The sequence below is a fragment of the Gorilla gorilla genome, chromosome 12 (assembly GCF_029281585.2).
Source record: "Gorilla gorilla gorilla isolate KB3781 chromosome 12, NHGRI_mGorGor1-v2.1_pri, whole genome shotgun sequence".
NCBI classification, from domain to species: Eukaryota; Metazoa; Chordata; class Mammalia; order Primates; family Hominidae; genus Gorilla; species Gorilla gorilla.
The window spans coordinates 66,867,706-66,887,483 of record NC_073236.2 but is presented as its reverse complement, the minus strand read 5'-3'; the positions used below and the strand labels follow the sequence as shown (position 1 = coordinate 66,887,483).

The window sequence follows — 19,778 nt, the reverse complement described above, 5'->3', positions numbered from 1 at the left end:
CTTGAACCTGGGAGGCGCAGGTTGCAGCGAGCCGGGATCGCGCCACTGCACTCCAGCCTGGGAGACAGAGCAAGACTCAGTCTCAAAAAACAAAACCAGGCCGGGCGCGGTGGCTCACGCCTGTAATCCCAGCACTTGGGAGGCCGAGGCGGGTGGATCACGAGGTCAGGAGATCGAGACCATCCTGGCTAACACGGTGAAACCCCGTCTCTACTAAAAATACTAAAAATTAGACGGGCGTGGTGGCGGGCGCCTGTAGTCCCAGCTACTCGGGAGGCTGAGGCAGGAGAATGGCGAGAACCCAGGAGGCGGAGCTTGCAGTGAGCCGAGATCGCGCCACTGCACTCCAGCCTGGGCGACAGAGCGAGACTCCGTCTCAAAAAAAAAAACAAAACAAAAACAAAAACAAAAACAAAAACAAAAGACAAAAAAAGAACCCTTTGTCAGTCTTATGAATTGCAAAATTTTCCTATTTTTCTCTGCCTTGTAACTACTTTTTTGTGTAGTAAAATATATCGGTCTTTTTTTATTTGGTTTCTAGACTTTGATTCATAGAAAGGCCTTCCTCACTCCAATGTTACAAAGAAATTTGTCCATATTTTCTTCTATTACTTTTGAGGTTTTATTTTTTTCTGTATAAATCTTTGCTACATTTGGAGTTTATCTTGATGAATAGCGTGGGCTGTGGATCCAATTTTATCTTTTCCAGATAGATATCCAGTTGTCATAACATGATTTATTAACATTGAGATGCATCCTTTATCATAAACTGAATTTCCCCATGCTAGTCATCTTTTTCTTTACTTTTCTTTCTGTTTCTTTGTGTGTCTATTCATGTGCCAAAACCATACCATATCAATATTTATGGTCAGACTAGTCTCTTTCAATTGCTCTTCTTTTCATACTCTTTCTACCCATTCTTTTCATTTTTACTCTTTATTTGGAAATAAATTCAAATTCACAAATAGTTGCAAACATAAAGTAGTACAAAAATAGTCACATATCCTTTCATTTGTTTTATAGTTTCATCTTCTCTTCTTCTCCTTCTCTTTCGTACATAATTTTTTTGCTGACCCATTTAAGGATAAATTTCATACATCATGGCCTTTGCCCCTAAGTTCCCCAAGTGTGCATTTCCTAAAAATACGGATATTCTTTTACATAACCACACTACAATGATCAACTTCATAAATTTACATTGATACAATACTTGTATCTCTTCTACCATTCATGTTTTTATTTTGCCATTTGACCCAATAATACCCTTTTTAGCATTTCTCCCGCCTCCAGTACAGCATTAAGCCAGTGCCCAGCTTTACATTTAGCTTATATCTATTCTTGCTCGTTTCATTTGATTAAAAAACTTGGTATTTTTATCGAGATTATATTAAAATATTTAATTAATTTAGGGAGAACTAACATCTTTGTAATGTAATGCCGAGTCTTCCTGTTCAAGAACACTTTATACATTTTTATTCTGGTCTACTTTTTTGTTCTTTGGTGAAGTTTTAGTTTTCCTTATATACATTTGCACATTTTTGTTAATTTATACCTACTATTCTCTCTTTTTTTGCCCTATTTTATATGGACTTCTAACTGGCTGTGAAACTATTGATTTCAGAATATTTATTTTATACTAGTGGCCTTACAAAGTTTTCTTATTGTTTGTAGCAGTTTTCAGTTGTAATTTTAATTTTTTGCCTGTATTATTACTTAAAATTTAAATACTTATTGAATCAAAAGAAATAAAAATTTATTCCTAAATTATCTATCTCACATACTTTTTTTTTTTTTTTTTTTTGAGACGCAGTCTCTCTCTGTTGCCCAGGCTGGAGTGCAGTGGTGCTATCTCAGCTCACTGCAAGCTCCGCCTCTGGGGTTCACGCCGTTCTCCTGCCTCAGCCTCCTGAGTAGCTGGGACTACAGGCGCCCGCCACCACGCCTGGCTAATTTTTAAATATTTTTATTAGAGATGGGGTTTCACCATGTTAGCCAGGATGGTCTCGATCTCCTGACCTCGTGATCTGCCCGCCTCAGCCTACCAAAGTGCTGGGATTACAGGCGTGAGCCACCGCACCCGGCCCCTATCTCACATACTTTCTTAAGGTTTGTATTAGCTCAATCTATTCCCCCTATTTACTTAAAATCTCTTTTTTTGAGAGAGAGAGAGAAAGAAGAGAGAGAGAGACTCGCTGGGTCACCCATGCTGGAATACAGTGGTGCCATCACAGCTCGAGCCTTCCTGGGCTCAAGTAATACTTCCTCCTCAGCCTCCCAAGTAGCTGGGACCACAGGCATGTGCCACCACACCCAGCTAATTTTTAAAAATTTTTTATTTCATAGAGACAAGGTCTCCCTATGTTGCCCAGGCTGGTCTCAAACCCCTAGGCTCAAGCAATCCTCCTACCTCAGCCTCCCAAAGTACTAGGATTCCAGGCATGAGTCACCATGCCTGGCCTACTTAAAGTCTTTTCTTGATATTTAAAATTAATCAATTTTTTGATACTTAAAATTAACAGCTTTTATAGTCATCATTAATTACCTCATAATTTTACTCTAGCAATAATACTTTAAGGTGTAACAAAATATCAACATATAAAAAGTATATAATAAATGCTGTTTTCACTTCAAGTTACATCTAGCATGCCTACTTGTATTTGCAATGAATATTCAGATGTCAGCTATAATTCTTAATGACACACCTCATTTGTCTTACTGGCCTTTTTAAACACATTATATTGATGGCAACATATAATTTTGAGGGAGGCTGACACTGGCATCTTCTAATGTGGGGAGTGGGGTCACTGCAGAGACTACTGTAAGCAGGGACAGAGGCTCCATAGATTAGAAACAGGCAGTGACAAGAGGAGAATGTGCCCTGCAAACAAGCAGGTCCATATGGGAGAAAACCTGTTGTAAACAGGGAAACATGGAATGATCGTGGGGGCTACGAACAGTATTCTGTGCTTCAGCTGTAGATCTGCGACCAAGATTTAACAGTAACAGAAAAGTGGATAGTGAGTAGGTTTCATGTAAACTACACATCCTGCCCTTGGCATTTTCTATTCCTTACCTCTATCCTCTCTTGAACCTACTTCAATCAAACTTTTGCATCCACCATTTCACAGAAACGTCTCATATGAAGGTCACCAATGACTTCCATGTTATTAAATCAATTCTCTAGGTACTTGACTTATCAGGAGTTTGTGACATTTCCATAACACATTTCTTTTTGAAGTACTTTAAAAACTATATTATACTTCCAAGACATCACAGTTTCCTGATTTTCCTCCTGCCTCCATGGCCAGTGGTTCTCAGGCTAGGAATGTTAGATTTAACAAACAAAAATACAGTTAATCCTGAATTTCAGATAAATAACAAATAACTTTTCATATAAGTTTATGCCAAATATTGCATGAGATAATTATGTATTAAAATTATTTGTTTAAAATATAACTGGGTGTCCTTTATTTCATTTGGTAGCCCTATATCTGTCTGTTTTTCTGGATTCCTCCTTATCTCCACAACTTCTCTTCTCCATCTATACTCACTCCCTAAGTGATCTCATCCTATCTTGAGGCTTTAAAAACTATCTATCTGCTGAAGACTTTCAAATTTGTATCAACAGTCCAGACTTCCTCTTTTTACTCCAAACTTACATATATGTCTACTGATATCTCCTCTTTGATATCCAGTGGGCATCTCAAGTTAACACAACCAAAACTAATTTTTTTTTTTTTTTAGATGAAGTCTTGCTCTGTCACACAGGCTAGAAAGCAGTGGCGTGATCTTGGGTCACTGCAACCTCTGCCTCGTGGGTTCAAGCGATTCTCCTGGCTCAGTCTCCCAAGCATCTGGGACTACAGGCATGCACCACCACACCCGGCTAATTTTTGTATTTTTTGGTAGAGATGGGGTTTCACCATGTTGGTCAGGCTGGTCTTAAACTCCTGGCCTCAAGCGATCTGCCCGCCTTGGCCTCCCAAAGTGCTGGGATTACAGGCGTGAGCCACTGCACCCAGCCCCAAAACTGAACTTTAATCTCCTCCAAAGAACCCTGCTCCTTCTGCAGTCTTCCCCACCTCAGAAAATGGAAATTTTTATCCTCCCAGTGCAAAGGCCCCAAACTGTGGAGTCATCACCAATTATTCCCTTTTTTGTATACTCCATCTCCATGTCTTCAGCAAATCCTTTTGCCTTCGTCTTCAAAATGTATCCCCAAATGAATCACATCTCTGGAATCTCTCATCTGTAATATAGAAACAACCTCCTAGATAGTCTCCCTGCTCCTCCCTAGAGTCTATGGTTTATTCTCAAAACTGAAGCAGGAATGATTCTGAGTCTAAGCAGATTCCTTATGCTCAGATCCCTCCAGTGCTTTCCCATCTCTCTCCTAATAAAAGGAAAAGTCTTACAACCACCTGTAAGGCCCTGTACAAATCTGGCATTCCATGACTTCTCTGATCTAAATTTTCTCTGCCTTGCTAATACTACTAAAACAACCCTGCTCTTTTCCTGTTCTTCAGACAACCCAGGCACCCTCCCACTTAGAAGCCTTTGTGCTTTGTTTTCTCTGCCTGAAATAGTCTTCCTCTGGATAGCTGCATGGGTCACTCTCCCACCTCCTACTGCTGTCTTCTCAGATACTATGATTTCAATGTGGCATTCTCTGATCACCCAGTATTAAATTGCAAGCACTCTCCACCTCAGTAGTCCATAATTACCAACCTTGTTTTATTTTCCTTTGAAACTTATCATCATGTGTATTAGTCTATTTTATGCTGCTACAACAGAAGACCTGAGATGGGTAATTTATGAACAATAGAAGTTTATTAGGCTCATAGTTACGGAGGGTGAGAAGCCCAAGAGCATGGCACAAGAATCTGGTGAGAGCCTTCATGCTGCACCATTCCACGGCAGAAGGCAGAAGGGCAAGAGAGCATGTGTGAGATTGAAAGAGCAAGAGAGAGCCAAACTTTTTTTTTTTTTTTTTTTTGAGATAGAATCTCACTCTGTCACCCAGACAGGAATGCAGTGGTGCGATCTCAGCTCACTGCAACCTCTGCCTCCTGAATTCAAGCGCTTCTCATGCCTCAGCCACCAGAGTAGCTGGGACTATAGGCATGCACCACCACGCCCAGCTAATTTTTTATATTTTTAGTAGAGATGGGGTTTCCCCAGGTTTCCCAGTCTGGTCTTGAACTCCTGAGCTCAGGCTACCCACCTGCTTTGGCCTCTCAAAATGCTGGGATTACAGGCATGAGCCAGTGCCCAGCCCAAACTCACTTTTCTAACAAGCCCACTCCTGCAATAATAACTCACTCCTGTGACAATGACATTAATCCATTCACAAGGGCAGAGCCCGCCTGGCCTAATCACTTATTATGCTCTACCTTCCAACACTGTTCCATTAGGGATTAAGTTTCCACCACATGGCTGGGTGCCGTGGCTCGCACCTGTAATCCCAGCAATTTGGGAGGCCCAGGTGGGAGGACTGCTTGAGTCCAGGAGTTTGAGATCAGACTGGGCAATATAGTGAGATCTCATCTCTACAAAAAAATTAAAAATTAGCTGAGCATGGTGACATGGACCTGTAGTCCCAGATACTTAGGAGGCTGAGATCGGAGGATCTCTTGAGCCTGAGAGGTGGAGGTTGCAATGCACCTAGATCGCACCACTGCACTCCAGCTTGGGTGACAGAGTGAGACCCTGTCTCAAAAAAAAATTTCCAACACATGAACTTTGGGGCACACATTCAAACCATGGCTGCATCCAACATACTACAAGTTTTACTTTATTTTTTTATTTTTGGTCTGTTTCTCTCTCCAAGAATGTAAGCTTGAGGAAGACAGGAATTTTTGCCTATTTTGCAAACTAATGTATCTCCAGCACCTATAAGTAGCATGAATGTGGTCTCTTCAAAGCCTGGTACTTGGTAGGCACTCAATAAATAGAATAAATAGTTATTGAATGAATGCATAAATAAATGAATGAATGAAACTAAAGAATATGCATAAAGCAGCTGTCACCAGGTGACAGATTATTGAGAAATCCCAGAACAAAGGAAGCAATAAAGAAAAGATGAGTTTGGGAGGGTAATGAAAAGCTCAGTCTTGGCAGAGAGGAAAGCAGAGGGACCCTGGCTGTCTTTTCCTCTTTCAACCTACTAGTAAAAGGCGGGAGCTGTCCAGCATGGACCTCCTGAAGTTGGAGTGCCGCTGCAGGGACGAAAGCCTGCTTTCCTAACCCTGCCCAGGATCACTTCATTGCCATCCTTTATCAAATACACCTTTGTTCCCTGTGTGCTTATCCTTCCCAGTCCTTTTCCCTTTACTCAAATGTGCCCAGAAAGCCCATGAGCTACATGAAGTCTTATTGTTCCCAAGCTTTTCAAAAAGCTTTACTCACTCCAGTAACTTCCATGCCATTAAAGTGATGACTGGGATGACAGAAACAGTGTCTTCATAAATGTATCCATTGAAATGTGTTTGGTGCTTCCTTCGTGTGTATCTCTCAAAAATCAGCTTTTCAAATTTGGTGAAAAGCCAAGACTGGGGGCTCAATAGTCTAGCAAATTTCTTAATGAGAAAGCCCTGCTTGTCTATCACACACCTAGTTGATTGAGTTGTGTGTCTCCCCTCCCCAACCTCTAAAGACATGTCTACTTGAATCCTGTGAATCCCAACAAGTTTCTCATCTCCATCTGAGACCACCTCAGCCTGGACCTTATTGTCCATATCACTATCAACATTTTGGTCAAAGCCATTCAACAAGCCTCTAGGAAGTTCCAAACCTTCCCACACTTTCTTATATTCTGAGCCCTCCAAACTGTTCCAACCTCTGCCTGTTACCCGGTTCCAAAGTCACTTCCACATTTTAAGGTATCATTACAGCAGTACCCCACTCTCAGTACCAATTTACTGTATTAGTCCATTTGCCCACTGCTGATGAAGACATACCTGGGGCTGGGTAATTTATAAAGAAAAAGAGGATTAATGGAATCACAGTTCCATTAATCTGTGGATTCCATTAATTAACACAGTTAATTCCATTCCATTAATTAACACAGTTCCATTAATGTCTGGGGAGGCCTTACAATCATAGTGGTAGGTGAAGGGTAAAAGGCGCATCTTACATGGCCCAGGCAAGAGAGAGCTTGTGTAGGGGAACTCTCACTTATAAAACCATCAGATCTCATGAGACTTATTCACTATCATGAGAAGAGTATGGGAAAGACCCGCCCCCATGATTCAATTAACCTTCCACTGGGTCTCTCCCATGACACATGGGAATTGTAACACATGGGAAATATAATTCAAGATGAGATTTGGATGGGGACACAGACAAATCATATGACCTGCCAATATTTATTATCTGTCTGTTTTATTTTAGCCATCTTAATGGATATGAAGTAGTATCTTATCGTAATTTTGATTTGTATTTCCCTGATGGCAAATTATGTTGAATATCTTTCTATGTGCGTATTGACCATTTGTGTAATTTCTTTGGATAAATGTCTGTTCATATACTTTGCTCACTTTTTCATTTTACTTTTGACTTATAAGTATGGCTTTTTTTTTTTTGAGGTGGAGTCTTGCTCTGTCACGCAGGCTGGAGTGCAGTTGTGAGATCTTGGCTCACTGCAACTTCTGCCTCCTGGGTTCAAGCAATTCTCCTGCCTCAGCCTCCTGAGTAGCTGGGACTACAGGTATACGCCACCACGGTCAGCTAATTTTCAAATTTTTAGTAGAGACAGGCTTTCACCATGTTGGCCAGGCTGGTCTTGAACTCCTGACCTCAGGTGATCCACCTGCCTCAGCCTCCCAAAGTATGACTCATTTTAAAAACTTTGTTATTTAGAAATAATTTCAGACTTTTACAAAGTTGCAAGAATAGTATAAAGAATTCCTGAATACTTTTAATGCAGATTTCCTAAATGTTAACATTTTACCTTTGCCTTATTCATTCTAATTTTTTTCTGAAACATTTGAAAGTAAGTTGCAGATATGATGCCCCTTTACTAAATACTTCTGTGTACTTCCAAAAACAAGAACACTCTCTGATATAACAATAGTTCACTGGTCAAAGTCAGGAAATGATTCAATGCCAATAACTAACCTACAGACCTTGTTCAAATTTCACCCATTCCCCTACCCATGTCCTTTATCAGACTTATGTTTTTAACATAATTTTTACATATTTCTTACCTTTCAGGCATTTGTATCTTTTTAAAAGAGTTACTGTTGGCCAGGTGGGGTGGCTCACACCTATAATCCCTGCACTTTGGGAGGCTGAGATGGGAGAACTGCTTGAGTCCAGTTCAAGACCACACTGGGCAACACAGCAAGAGCCATCTCTATAAAAAAATACAAAAATTAGCGAGAGCAGATAATCATCTTCCTCAGAAAAGAAGAATTTTCCAGACCCTCTCCTAGTATAGGAAAACCATGTTCTCCTTAGGGGCTGTTCCCAAGTGGTTCCTCCTAGAAGCAGCTAGGTTCAGAAGAGTCTAGGTCTGATTTTTTGCCATCCCTTCATTGTTCCCTCCTTTTCTTCAAAAATCTGGCAAATGGTAGAAATTTAACAAATGTCAAATGAATGGATGGATGGGATCGTGCTTTCATCAACCTGTCTTCTAAGGCTTGGAGAGCAGGGAGAAGCTATTAAAATTCTTTAAATAGTAAGCTGTTGGGCCAATGAGATCTTTATCTTCAGTGTGAATAGGTAAGTGAAAAACAGGGCAACTTCAAATGGTATACACATATACAGAGTCTTATCAGCGTTAAAATACCAAAAGCTTAAAAAACAATTAGCCAGGCGTGGTGGCGCGCACCTGTAATCCTAGCTACTCAGGAGCCTGAGGTGGAAGGATTGCTTGAGCCCAAGAATTCAAGGCTGCAGTAAACTGTGATCACACCTCTGCACTTCAGTTTGGGCCACAGAGTGAGACTCTGTCAAAAAAAGAAAAAAGAAAAGAAAAAAGCCTTCCTCCAAGTTGTTTCTTCCTTAGAGTTGGCAATAATAGTGGAAAAGCAGTAACTTTGCTGTTTAGCCCCAGGGGAGGGATCAGCCCTGTGGGGAACTGGGCTAAGTTATCAGAGGTTACTTACTGCCCTTGCTAAACTCTAAAGAGATTCATTTTTTAAAAACTGACACATAATATTTGGACATATGTATATACACAATGGAATACCATTCGGCCACTAAGAAGGAAACCATGAAGAGATTCCTTTTTAATATATGTAGCTGCATGCCAACTTGTCTCACGTTCCTCCTCTCCTAGAAAAAAAAAAATGTGGATTTTTCTGAAGCACCTGCCTGGAGGTACAGAAGATGATTGCGTAAACTTGAAGCTGAGAGTGGATGGAATTGCTACCAGGGAGACTGTAGCATGAGCAGGAGCAGAATCCTGGGGAACACACTTTTAGGGACAGGAGTCAGAAATCTCAGAGAAGCAGGGGTTACTGTTGGGATCACGGAGCTGCTCAAAGCCTAGTAAAAGGGAAAGGTTTTAATATCATTTGGAGCCACTGTGGTTCTCCCAGAGGAAGCTCCTGTCATCCAGAGAGCGGTGAGCTCCCAAACAAGCAGAGACTTCAATTTCTAAACAGGCATAAGCTTCATTCAGGGTGTTCACTGGCCACGACCAGGGACGCCCAGCACCCAGTGCAGGGCCTGCCCTGGAAGAGGTCAGTAGTGCAAAGAAGTTAGGGCTGGAACTGGGAGGAAATTCGAGCATGCGTCCCAGCCGGAGGCTGAGCTTGCGGGCGAAGAACACGGCAGCGCTGGGAACCGGGCTAGGGCTTTCCATGTGGGCCGCGCCTGCCGGCCCTCTCTGTTGTCCCACTTGGCACGGACTGGGCTACCGCCCACGGTTTGACTTCCGCCACCAGCAACCAAGGGAACCAGATCCCAAGGGAACCAGCACCCCTGGGCGCTCGCGGCCCGAAGCCTGAGGTTCCCGCCCCGCCCCGGCAGGGCGGCCCCGCCCACACCCGTCGCGGTCCCGCCCCCCGCGGCCGCACCGCCTCCTGCCTGGTCTCGGGTCCCAGCGCCGCCGGCGGAGGACAGTAGCATGGAGGGCGGGCTGGGGCGTGCTGTGTGCTTGCTGACCGGGGCCTCCCGCGGCTTCGGCCGGACGCTGGCCCCGCTCCTGGCCTCGCTGCTGTCGCCCGGCTCCGTGCTTGTCCTTAGCGCCCGCAACGACGAGGCGCTGCGGCAGCTGGAGGCCGAGCTGGGCGCCGAGCGGTCTGGCCTGCGCGTGGTGCGGGTGCCCGCCGACCTGGGCGCCGAGGCCGGCTTGCAGCAGCTGCTCGGCGCCCTGCGCGAGCTCCCCCGGCCCAAGGGGCTGCAGCGAGTGCTGCTTATCAACAACGCGGGTAAGACCCCGGGGCTGGAGCGGACTCCCCATGTGAGCGCCCACTTCCTCCACCGCTGGGGAATTTAAGGGCTACTCCTAGGGGGTCAGATAGGACGCCTAGAAATCTAAAGCCCTAGTTGTTCCAGCTTGAGTAGCAAGTGGAGGCGAGGTGTACAGGAAGGCTCGGTGCCGTCGGGACAACAGTCTGCCCCCACTTCCTGGAAGATTGGCCAGCCGGGTTTTCCAAAGCGCCTGTAGAACTTTCCCGAGCCCCTTGCTCTGCGCCCTCTGGCGGAGGCCTGAGTCAGGGCTTGGAGTCTCCAAACAAGTAAACTATCTGCTTCTCCAAAGGACCCCTAGAGCTTTCCTTCAGCCCCACGGCAAGGCAGGTGCCTTCTCATTCTGCAGCTTGGGATGGCTGGGTTGCCCAGCTGTGTCTTTCCGCAGAGCTGGGGAAGAGAGAAGCCTCTTCAGAAGCGCTAGGCAGCTTCCTCCTCTAGGTCTGCATGGGAAGAGGATATCTGGAGGAACTTGGGAGGGCTGGGGAAGAAGAAAGCCCCGCCTGCACTGAGTTACTCCTAAGGGTTGGTTTTTCAGGCTCTCTTGGGGATGTGTCCAAAGGCTTCGTGGACCTGAGTGACTCCGCTCAAGTGAACAACTACTGGGCGCTGAACTTGACCTCCATGCTCTGCCTGACTTCCAGCGTCCTGAAGGCCTTCCCGGCCAGTCCTGGCCTCAACAGAACCGTGGTTAACATCTCGTCCCTCTGTGCCCTGCAGCCTTTCAAAGGCTGGGCGCTGTACTGTGCAGGAAAGGCTGCTCGTGATATGCTGTTCCAGGTCCTGGCGCTGGAGGAACCTAATGTGAGGGTGCTGAACTATGCCCCAGGTAGGTGGGAAGTCCTGCCGTCCCTGTCTTCCAGAACCCACTGGTGTGCCTCTGGGGGCTGGGCAAGCGGCCTAGTCCGCCCCCTCCAGGAAACAACCCACAGGATTTTGTCCTTGAATCCTGACCCATCACCCCTTAGGGGAAATACAGACCCAGGGGAAATAGAGGTGGCAGGGGCCGGGGATACTGGTAGAGAGTGAGGAGTTTCCTGGACTGGAGGGTGGGGCAGGAAGGTCTGAGGTATTAGATGGAGTTTGGGGGAAGACTGGGGTTTGAGTTCCAGGCCTTCCTCATGTGAAATGGGGAAGATGCTCCCTGCCTCACAGGGCACTTGGGAAGACTGAATGAGATACTGTATGTGAAAATGACCCTGACCTGTGAAGTGTTGCCTCATTGTTAAATAGGACTGACCACACTGTATTGTCTGCATATGTTTGCTTGCCTCCTTCCCTCCCTTGACAGGAAAGCCTTTGCACTATGCAGATGTGTGTTCCTAACATCTAGCAAAGCACTACACTAAGGCAAGCTGCAGGACATGCTAGCTGTATGGAGAGCAGACAGACTTTGTTGAGTGCTGACCATCCCTGGCTGAACTGTGCTGGAACACTATTGAGGATTCTGGGATAAATAGAATAGAGCCCTTGTTCTCATGAACGCCAAAGGACAGGGAGTCTTGTGATACTGGGTCTAGTTTCTGATGCCACAGCGCCCCTGTCTTAATAGTGAGGAGTCTCTTTTAGGCTTGAGGTTGCTGCAATCAGAAGGTGGTGACAGAGCAGCCATGGAAAGCCTGAGCAACTTGGGCAGAGATCCAGTAGCCTGTGTCCCTGGGGAATAGGGTCAGGCTCCCAGGGCAGACAGGTAGAATGGCCTGCACAAAGCACAGATGTGGCAGGGCTGGATCCCACCTTGCTTTCAAGTTCTTCCTCATGTTCTCCAGTACCCCAGCCCCTACCACCCCTGCCCCCCAACACACATGCACAATTATTCTCACAACCAACATTCAACTCATCATCCACTCTGAGCTCAGCCCAAGGATTTGCACAAACAACAGTGACCAAATGTAAGCTACAGCCAGGAGCAGAGCAGACTCCAGAAGTCCACATGGCTGCGTTTGGTCTCAGGAGGCTGCCCTGGGCATTATGAGGGAGCTGAGATTTTCAGGAGGTCCCCTGGGCCTAAACCAAGGCGGAGGCCAGTCTGGTTTTCATTTCGGTCTCAGGAAGAATGTTCTAACAGGTGCTCAGAGATAGAATGGGCTGTTTGGAAAGGCAGCAAGTCCTCTCTCAGCAGGGATGCACAGGTCATTGGAAAATAGTCAAGGACCAGGAGATAAATTCTCCCTCCAACCCTGGAATTCTCTGATGTTCTGCCCTCAAGGACCATTAACTGCAAATACTGGGGTGCATGAATGATTCCTATGTGAAGAATAGAACGTGCTTGCAACAGTTCAAGAAGGGAACAATTCCTTTAGGTGGGGAGACTAGAGATGGCTTTATTGGAGGTAGCTGAACTGGACATTGACCTTGGTTGTTGGCAGATGGAAGGCATTCCTGATGAAAGGAAATAAAGGTGCGAAGGCTCACTGTGGGCGTGGCAGGTCTTCGGTTTGCCTGTAGAGTAGGTGTGCCCAGAGGAGGGCAGACTAGGATGCCTTGAGTATTAGGCCAGGCTACTGGGAAGCTGTTAAGGGGTTTTGAGCGGAGGAATGTTGTGATCCCAGTGATGTTTTTGTTTGTTTGTTTGTTTGTTGAGATGGATTCTCACTCTGTTGCCTAGGCTGGAGTGCAGTGGCCCGATCTCGGCCACTGCAAGCTCCACCTCCCAGATTCACACCATTCTCCTGCCTCAGCCTTCTGAGTAGCTGGGACTACAAGCGCCCGCCACCATGCCCGGCTAATTTTTTGTATTTTTAGAAGAGATGGGATTTCACCGTGTTAGCCAGGATGGTCTCAATCTCCTGACCTCATGATCCGCCCGCCTCGGCCTCCCAAAGTGCTAGGATTACAGGCGTGAGCCACTGCGCTCGGCCTAGGCTCAGGCAATTCTAGTGCCTCAGCCTCCACAGTAGCTGGGACTACAGGCATGTGCCACCACACCTGGCTAATTTTTGTATTTTTAGTAGAGACAGGGTTTCACCATGTTGGCCAGGCTGGTCTCAAACTCCTGACCTCAAGTGATCCTCCTGCCTCAGCTTCCCAAAGTGCTGGAGTTGCAGGTGTGAGCCACTGCAGCTGGGCCCCAGTGATGTTTTAGTAGAATGAGTTTAGTAGAGGGCTACAGAAGGAGCTGAGGCAGGGAGAGAAGCAAGGTTGTAAAAAGGGCCTGATTGTCAGGATGTATAGATGCTGAAGGGTCCTACCTGGTGCCTGGTTGGCTGTGGGGACGATGGGGGAGGGAAGGAGGAAGTGATGGATGTTTTGAGTTTGGGAAAAGAATACTTCATTAATAGAAATGGGAATGTCAGGAGGTGGTGCTGGTTGGACAGGAGATGAGAATCTTGGTTTTAGACATGGTAGTCTAGAGGGTCCATGTTCAGTGGGCTTTTGAATTTCAGTCCGGAACTTGATAGTGACAAATTGGAGCCTTTGGCAACCCTGACCACACATTTCAGCCAAGACGACATGTTTCCTCCGGCCAGACCTGATTCAGCCCCACCCCCGACATAAAACAGGGACCTGAAACCTTCTGTCCCTGCCTTGGCCATGTTCCCTCATCATCTCCTTTTCATCCTCTAGGTCCTCTGGACACAGACATGCAGCAGTTGGCCCGGGAGACCTCCGTGGACCCAGACATGCGAAAAGGGCTGCAGGAGCTGAAGGCAAAGGGGAAGCTGGTGGATTGCAAGGTGTCAGCCCAGAAACTGCTGAGCTTACTGCAAAAGGACGAGTTCAAGTCTGGAGCCCACGTGGACTTCTATGACAAATAAGCCCATGTTTTTGGCTTCCTGAACCTTTTTGCCCCCACTTTTAGACATACCCCAGAGCCCTGTGGCTCCCCACACCCTGCCATAGGGGCAGTCCTGCCTTACACATAGAAGCACTCATGCCTGCTGCCCTGCCCTCAGGCACAGCCAGCTGTGAGCTCCCAGGTCGTTGGCCTTATCAGTTGTCAGGAGTCTGTGCTGTGCACCCTGGGTTATAAGGAGGCTTAGGAGAGAGGTTATGGGTATTGGTGTCTCTGTCCCCAGGAATAGAACTTAAGGGGTGGGAAGAACAGGAAAAGAAGCTGGAACACAGAAGAGAGGAGGTTGTGTCTCTTGCTCATAGCAAGCCTGTGGGTAGAGGAAAGAGTGATCTGGTGTCGAATAGGAGGACCCATGTAGATTTGCAGATGGCCTGGATGGGAGGAAGGGCAGACGGTACATGTCCCAGCCCACATAGATGCCCCTTGCTGAGGGTAGCAGGACCTTCTGTAGAACTTTGTGTCCTCACTCTGATGTCTCCTTCCTTCAGAATCTACCACCCCTCCCCCAGGCTGGGAGAAGGGGCTCCTGGGTGTCTGTATACACGCCAAAGGCAGATACAAATAAAATACAGATTGTCCTTTCTTCATGCTTGCTTTCTCCTCTGATACAGGGCCTATGACTGACTGCCTGGTTCACTGGTCCCAAGGTCATTCCCAAGGCAGTTAACGCAAAAGTGAGGTGTTGTCCTTATTTCCTAGGGAGCTGTCCCGGGGCCATCTGCCTCCAGTCATCAGGCCCCACTCAGTGGCAAGCCCAGGTCCAAAGCTGCCCACGATCGGCATGCCTGCTTTTTTGTGCTGTTGCCTACACTGACCCCAGCCTTGACAGCCCTTTTCTCACCCTGGGCTATTCAGAATACCCATCTTTTAGGGCCCAGCTTACAGCCTGCCCTCCACATGGCCCTAAAGCCTGGGTCCTTTCCCCAACTCTCTGTGGATTGCCAGTTCCACCCCCTGTCCACGTGGCAATGCTGTGAATGGATGCCAGCTGCTATTGGCCCTTTTGGCATTGTCCATCTGGCCCATGGTCCAGGTCCTCAGTGGGGTGGGCTTAGGACCAGCATGCCTTTGGGGGAGATGGGCAAGATTCCAAGAAAGGGAAGCTCTGAGAAATCAGGGCTGCAACCAAGCCAATCCTTGTGCAGGTTGGTAGACATAGGCTGGGCTGGGAGCTCCACAGCAGTGGTGGTCTGCAGCCAGCACCCTGGCCCCTGGCCATATTTGGGAGAAGGAAGCGTGGTCCCCTGCCCGCTGACTCCAGGACTCAGCCTGCCTCTGAGTGTGCAGAAGGGAACTCCTCCTTGTGCTCAGCAGAGGGCGCATGGAGGCCGCGCCTTTTGCTGTAGGGCAGGCCCTAGGCTGAAGCTGGTAGTGCCCTGCCTGCTCCCCTAGGAGGGAATGGGCGAAGTCTTACCTGGTCCAGCAGATGCCTTGCCCTCATGCCCCCATTGAAGTAGAAATCACTGGGCTCAGGTTCCTGCTCTGCCACAGCTGGTAACCCAGGGCAAGTTTCTTCTCTGTGCCTCAGTTTCCTTATCTGAAAAATGTGGATTATAATGGCACCTACCCTGAAGGGTTATTTGGAACATTAAGTGACCTAATGTTTGTAAATGTTCAGCACAGTGCTAGCATTGTGGTAAATGCCCCATAGATGCTAATATTATTTATTGCCTTTAAATATCAAGATCCAGCTCATCCTGGAACTCTGCTGGAAGCCTCCTCTCCTCTAGACAGTTCAGACATCCTCCCCCGGCTGACTTGAGGCAAAAACTCTCACTGTACTGCCCCTATTCAGCCTCCTGGAGGTGAGGGTGGGGTCTGGTCTGGATACCTTGTCTTGGATTTACAGGAAAATGTGTGAACTTTGGAGTCAGGAACCTTCAGTCCCACTACCTTGTCTATGACAGAGATGCTGTGGGGTGTTGGGCAGAGCCCTGCTCTCTCTCTGGGCTTCAGTTTCCTTAGAGCAGTGAACTCCAAGATTCTTTCCTGGACACCTTCGTCTGAGGTGTTTCCGGTGTGGTGAGGCCATGGATTATGGCAGCCTGGGCTGCCTTTCATGACGTGGTGGGTGGTGGGTAGGTTTCCTCACCAGGCCCCTTGCTCCTGTGGGAGTGTGAGGGTGGGCAGTGCCAGTCCAGCTCCTTGTGGATGATCATCAGGGTTGACTCTGTACCTCCCCTCTAGGCTGGTTGGCCAGGGGCTTAGTGAGGAGTACCGCTTGTCCCCACGAGGTGGCGAGGCCCTCCCATGCCTGACATTTGCCTTCTCTGAGCCCAGAGATGTAAGAGCTTTGGAAGTGCTCACTTGGGCTATCTCTCCCTGCAGCCCAGGATTCTGGACTCTCGGGCCCCCAGGGAATTGGGGAGATCAGAGATGGGCAGCATCACTCTTCCTGTCAGGTCCCGAGGCCTCTTCAGTGACCCACAGTCTCTGCCCTCAGGGATTTCCCAGACCTTGCTCCCAGCCCTGGACTCAGCCTCCCCAGGTCCACCCACACTGAGGCATGGAGGCTTTTGTGGCGGCCTCCAGGCCATAAGCAGCCACCCTCCAGCGGCTAACCATCTGTGTTCCCCGACCACATGACCTGGCCTTGGCCACTGCACACATGAGCACACGCGAGTGCACACACACAAATACATGCCTGCACATGCCCAGGGCCCAGCTGCCGGAGCGAGCAGGGCCATAGATGAGCTAAAAGACAAACAAGGTTCCTCTTTGTCTTTGGTGTGAGAGCGCTGTGCAGTTTTTGGTTTTGTGTTTAATACACCTGCACTAGGGCCAGCAGCTGGCCTGTAAGGAGCAGGGGGAGTGAGGGGAATATTCCAGGCCAAAGCCAGTGTCCAAGAGCATGACCAGCTTGGATTAGTCTGGTCAAGAGGTTCCCCCAAATCCCCAATTCCTGTCCTTCCTCCCATGAATACATACGTGTGCCCCCACACCCAGGCTGGTGCTGAGTCTGTTGTCAGCCATCAGGGTCACCCGCCCGGGATGTACTCCATCCTAGCATCTCCCCGTGCCTCACCCCAGAGAGCCCCAGAGAGCTGAGCCCTGGAATGCTGCCTCCTGGCCTCCTTCACCTTCGTCCTTTCCCATAGAACATGGCCTCATAGGCTAGCATGCATGCGATAATTCTGACTCATATGGCAGGTGTGCACATTCCTGGGTGAGCACACCCAAAAGCGCCCAGGCGTGCCTCGCTACTGGGCTCCCGTGTGATGACAGGGAGGTGGGTGAAGATGACTCCAAGTCCCCTGGGGTAGAGACCCCATGAGGTGGCACCTCTCCAGCCCTCACATCATCTCTCAGTGATCTGGGGTGTAAAAGCAGGGGAGTGGACCAGAAGCCACTAGACAGCTTGCTGGAAACCAGCTGAGGAATCACTCTGAACCTCTGGGGTTAGCTGGGGGAGCCGATGGAGGGTAGGGCTCTGAGCCTGGAGCGAGCCATCCTTGCCCCACTCCCCAGTCTTGAGGTCTCCCACCTGTGGTGCTGGGAGGCAGGGAGCAGCACAGATGTTGTCTCAGACTTTTGAAGTAGAGCCCACTCCCACCAGGGAATGATTGTTACTTCCCAGCCAGCCTCCCCTACCTCACCCTTTGTCTCTCCTTTCATCCATGGTAACTCCATCTTCAGCCCTAAGAGCCCTCGTGTGAGCTGGGAGAGTCCCGGACTTCTTTTTTCAGTGAGGAGCTGGGGGAAAGGAGGAAGGCAGAGAGAAGGAAATGCCTATCCCTTGGGGGCTCCTCCCCCAGCTGACCTCAGTAGCTCAGCGTGGTTCCTCAGCTAACTAACCTGAAAGCTGTCTAGCAGCCTCTTAGTCCACAGGACTGCCAAAGGACAGCCCCAGATCCCCCTATCTGACCCCCACGGCAGGAGCCCTATGCAAAGGACAGGGACAGCTGCATCATTTTGTGGAACAAAATGAGCTTTTTCTAAGAGTCCCTCCTTGAGGCTTGCCCAGGTGACACACGAAAGGGACCAGGGGCAAAGTGAGGAGTTGAGAGGAGGTAAGTCCCCTCTCTGCTCTGGAGCATCCAGGCAGAAAAACAAAAGCAGACACCGTGAGAGTCAAAGACGGAGACAGGGCGAGCTGGACAGTGAGAGAGGAAGATAGAGGGACAGAAACACAGGGAGGAAACAGGCAGAAAGATTTGAAAATGTAGTAAGACAGATTTAGACGAAGGGAGAGAGATGGCGGGAGAAGCCACACACCCTCACACACTCACACACGCTCATACTCCCTCTCTCTCTCCCCCCTCCCTCTCTCTCTCACATACACACACTCACACACACACACACCCCGGGCATGCACTCACGCAGCCGCCCTGAGCCTTGCTGGAAATAATCCCGTTCGCGACGCCAGGGCCTCAGCTGCACAGGCGTTGCCGAGCTGTTACCTTGCACATCTGTCAGCTCCAAATGTAGAAGCTGTCATAGGACAGTGTGTGTGTGAGTGTGAGAGTGTGTACATGCCTGTTCCTCCCAGAGAATTCTGAGGACTTGGTCGGCAGAGGGAGATTCCCAAGGGCCCGGAGGCTCTCCAGGAAGTCCAAGCCCTGGAAAGCAGGTCTGTTCCTTCCCTTCCTGCACAGGGAGTGGCCATGGGGCCGCCCAGCTTTATGAGATAGCCCACTGGACTTGGCTTCTGTGGCCTGACTCGGCCACTTACAGCTATGGGGCTCTGGGCAGTCACTTCTCAGAGCAGCTGGGTCTCCTGCTTGTCAGGTCGAGATGTTGGGTAGCTATGCCACCTGGAAAGAACCCAGAGATGGGGTGATGAGCACCTGGTCTGGTGTGTGTCAGTCACTTCTGGTAGTCAGGGATTTTTCTCTGAGAGCTGGGAAGTCCTTCTTATGTCTGACTCCCACTTCTGGGAATGTACCCTGCACCCAGGTCCCTCTAGGGCACCGAGAACATTGCCCTCCTCTGACCCACTCTTCTCCACACCACTCTCCTTGCTGGACCTGAGGATGGGCCTTGGGCACCGACTCCGGGCACAAAAGGTCCAAGAACCTCAAACACCAAGTCTCCAGGAGCATAGGGTGTTGGCACAAAGCCTGGAGGATTTGAGAATGTTGAGCCTTTTCCTGTAAGGATCCTTGGGTAGAAATTTTTCTCTGGTGACTCTTTCCAGGTTTTCAACCCCCCTCCCTGGCCCCAAATGTCAGGACGCTCTCTTTTTGTGTTTGCACTTCCTCCTGCTTTAATCTAAGCTTATCACAGAGAAATTGTATAGCAATGAGAAAGAGGTCCCAGAAACTATCCAGTAAGGAGGGCAGCTTTTTCACCCCAAGTAAGAGGAAAGAGGGACCCTGGCCAAAGGGACCCCACCCTGTATTGGTGCTCTTCCCACAATGCCATGCCCACCCCATTTAATCCTCCCGTGATCCACGGAACTGACCCCTTGAAGACTTGAATACAAAGGCCCTGCCACCCATCCCACAGGCTGGCGCCCTCACACCTGTCCTGGCCTCATCAGAGACCATCTTAACTCCAGGCCATCTCTCATGCTGTCCTCAGATCCATGGTTCTTTCTGCCCAAAGGCTGGATGGAACAATC

General features: G+C 48.4%; 1 protein-coding gene across 1 annotated transcript; it reads left to right on the top strand.

The window, feature by feature from the left end:
- Positions 1-9,764: 9,764 nt before the first annotated feature.
- SPR (sepiapterin reductase) lies at positions 9,765-14,801 on the top strand. The gene is made up of 3 exons (XM_004029413.4): positions 9,765-10,379; positions 10,958-11,248; positions 13,987-14,801. The coding sequence occupies exons 1-3, from the start codon at positions 10,076-10,078 to the stop codon at positions 14,175-14,177; spliced, it is 786 nt and encodes a 261-aa protein (XP_004029462.1). The 5' UTR covers positions 9,765-10,075; the 3' UTR covers positions 14,178-14,801.
- The last annotated feature ends 4,977 nt before the right edge of the window (positions 14,802-19,778 follow it).

What these genes read in the sequence shown, in the direction of transcription:
- SPR (XM_004029413.4), top strand. Translation starts at nt 10,076, where the DNA reads ATGGAGGGCGGGCTGGGGCGTGCTGTGTGCTTGCTGACCGGGGCCTCC. An exon ending in GCTGCTTATCAACAACGCGG is followed by an intron (nt 10,380 to 10,957) that starts GTAAGACCCCGG and finishes TTGGTTTTTCAG; the next exon opens with GCTCTCTTGGGGATGTGTCC. An exon ending in GGTGCTGAACTATGCCCCAG is followed by an intron (nt 11,249 to 13,986) that starts GTAGGTGGGAAG and finishes TTCATCCTCTAG; the next exon opens with GTCCTCTGGACACAGACATG.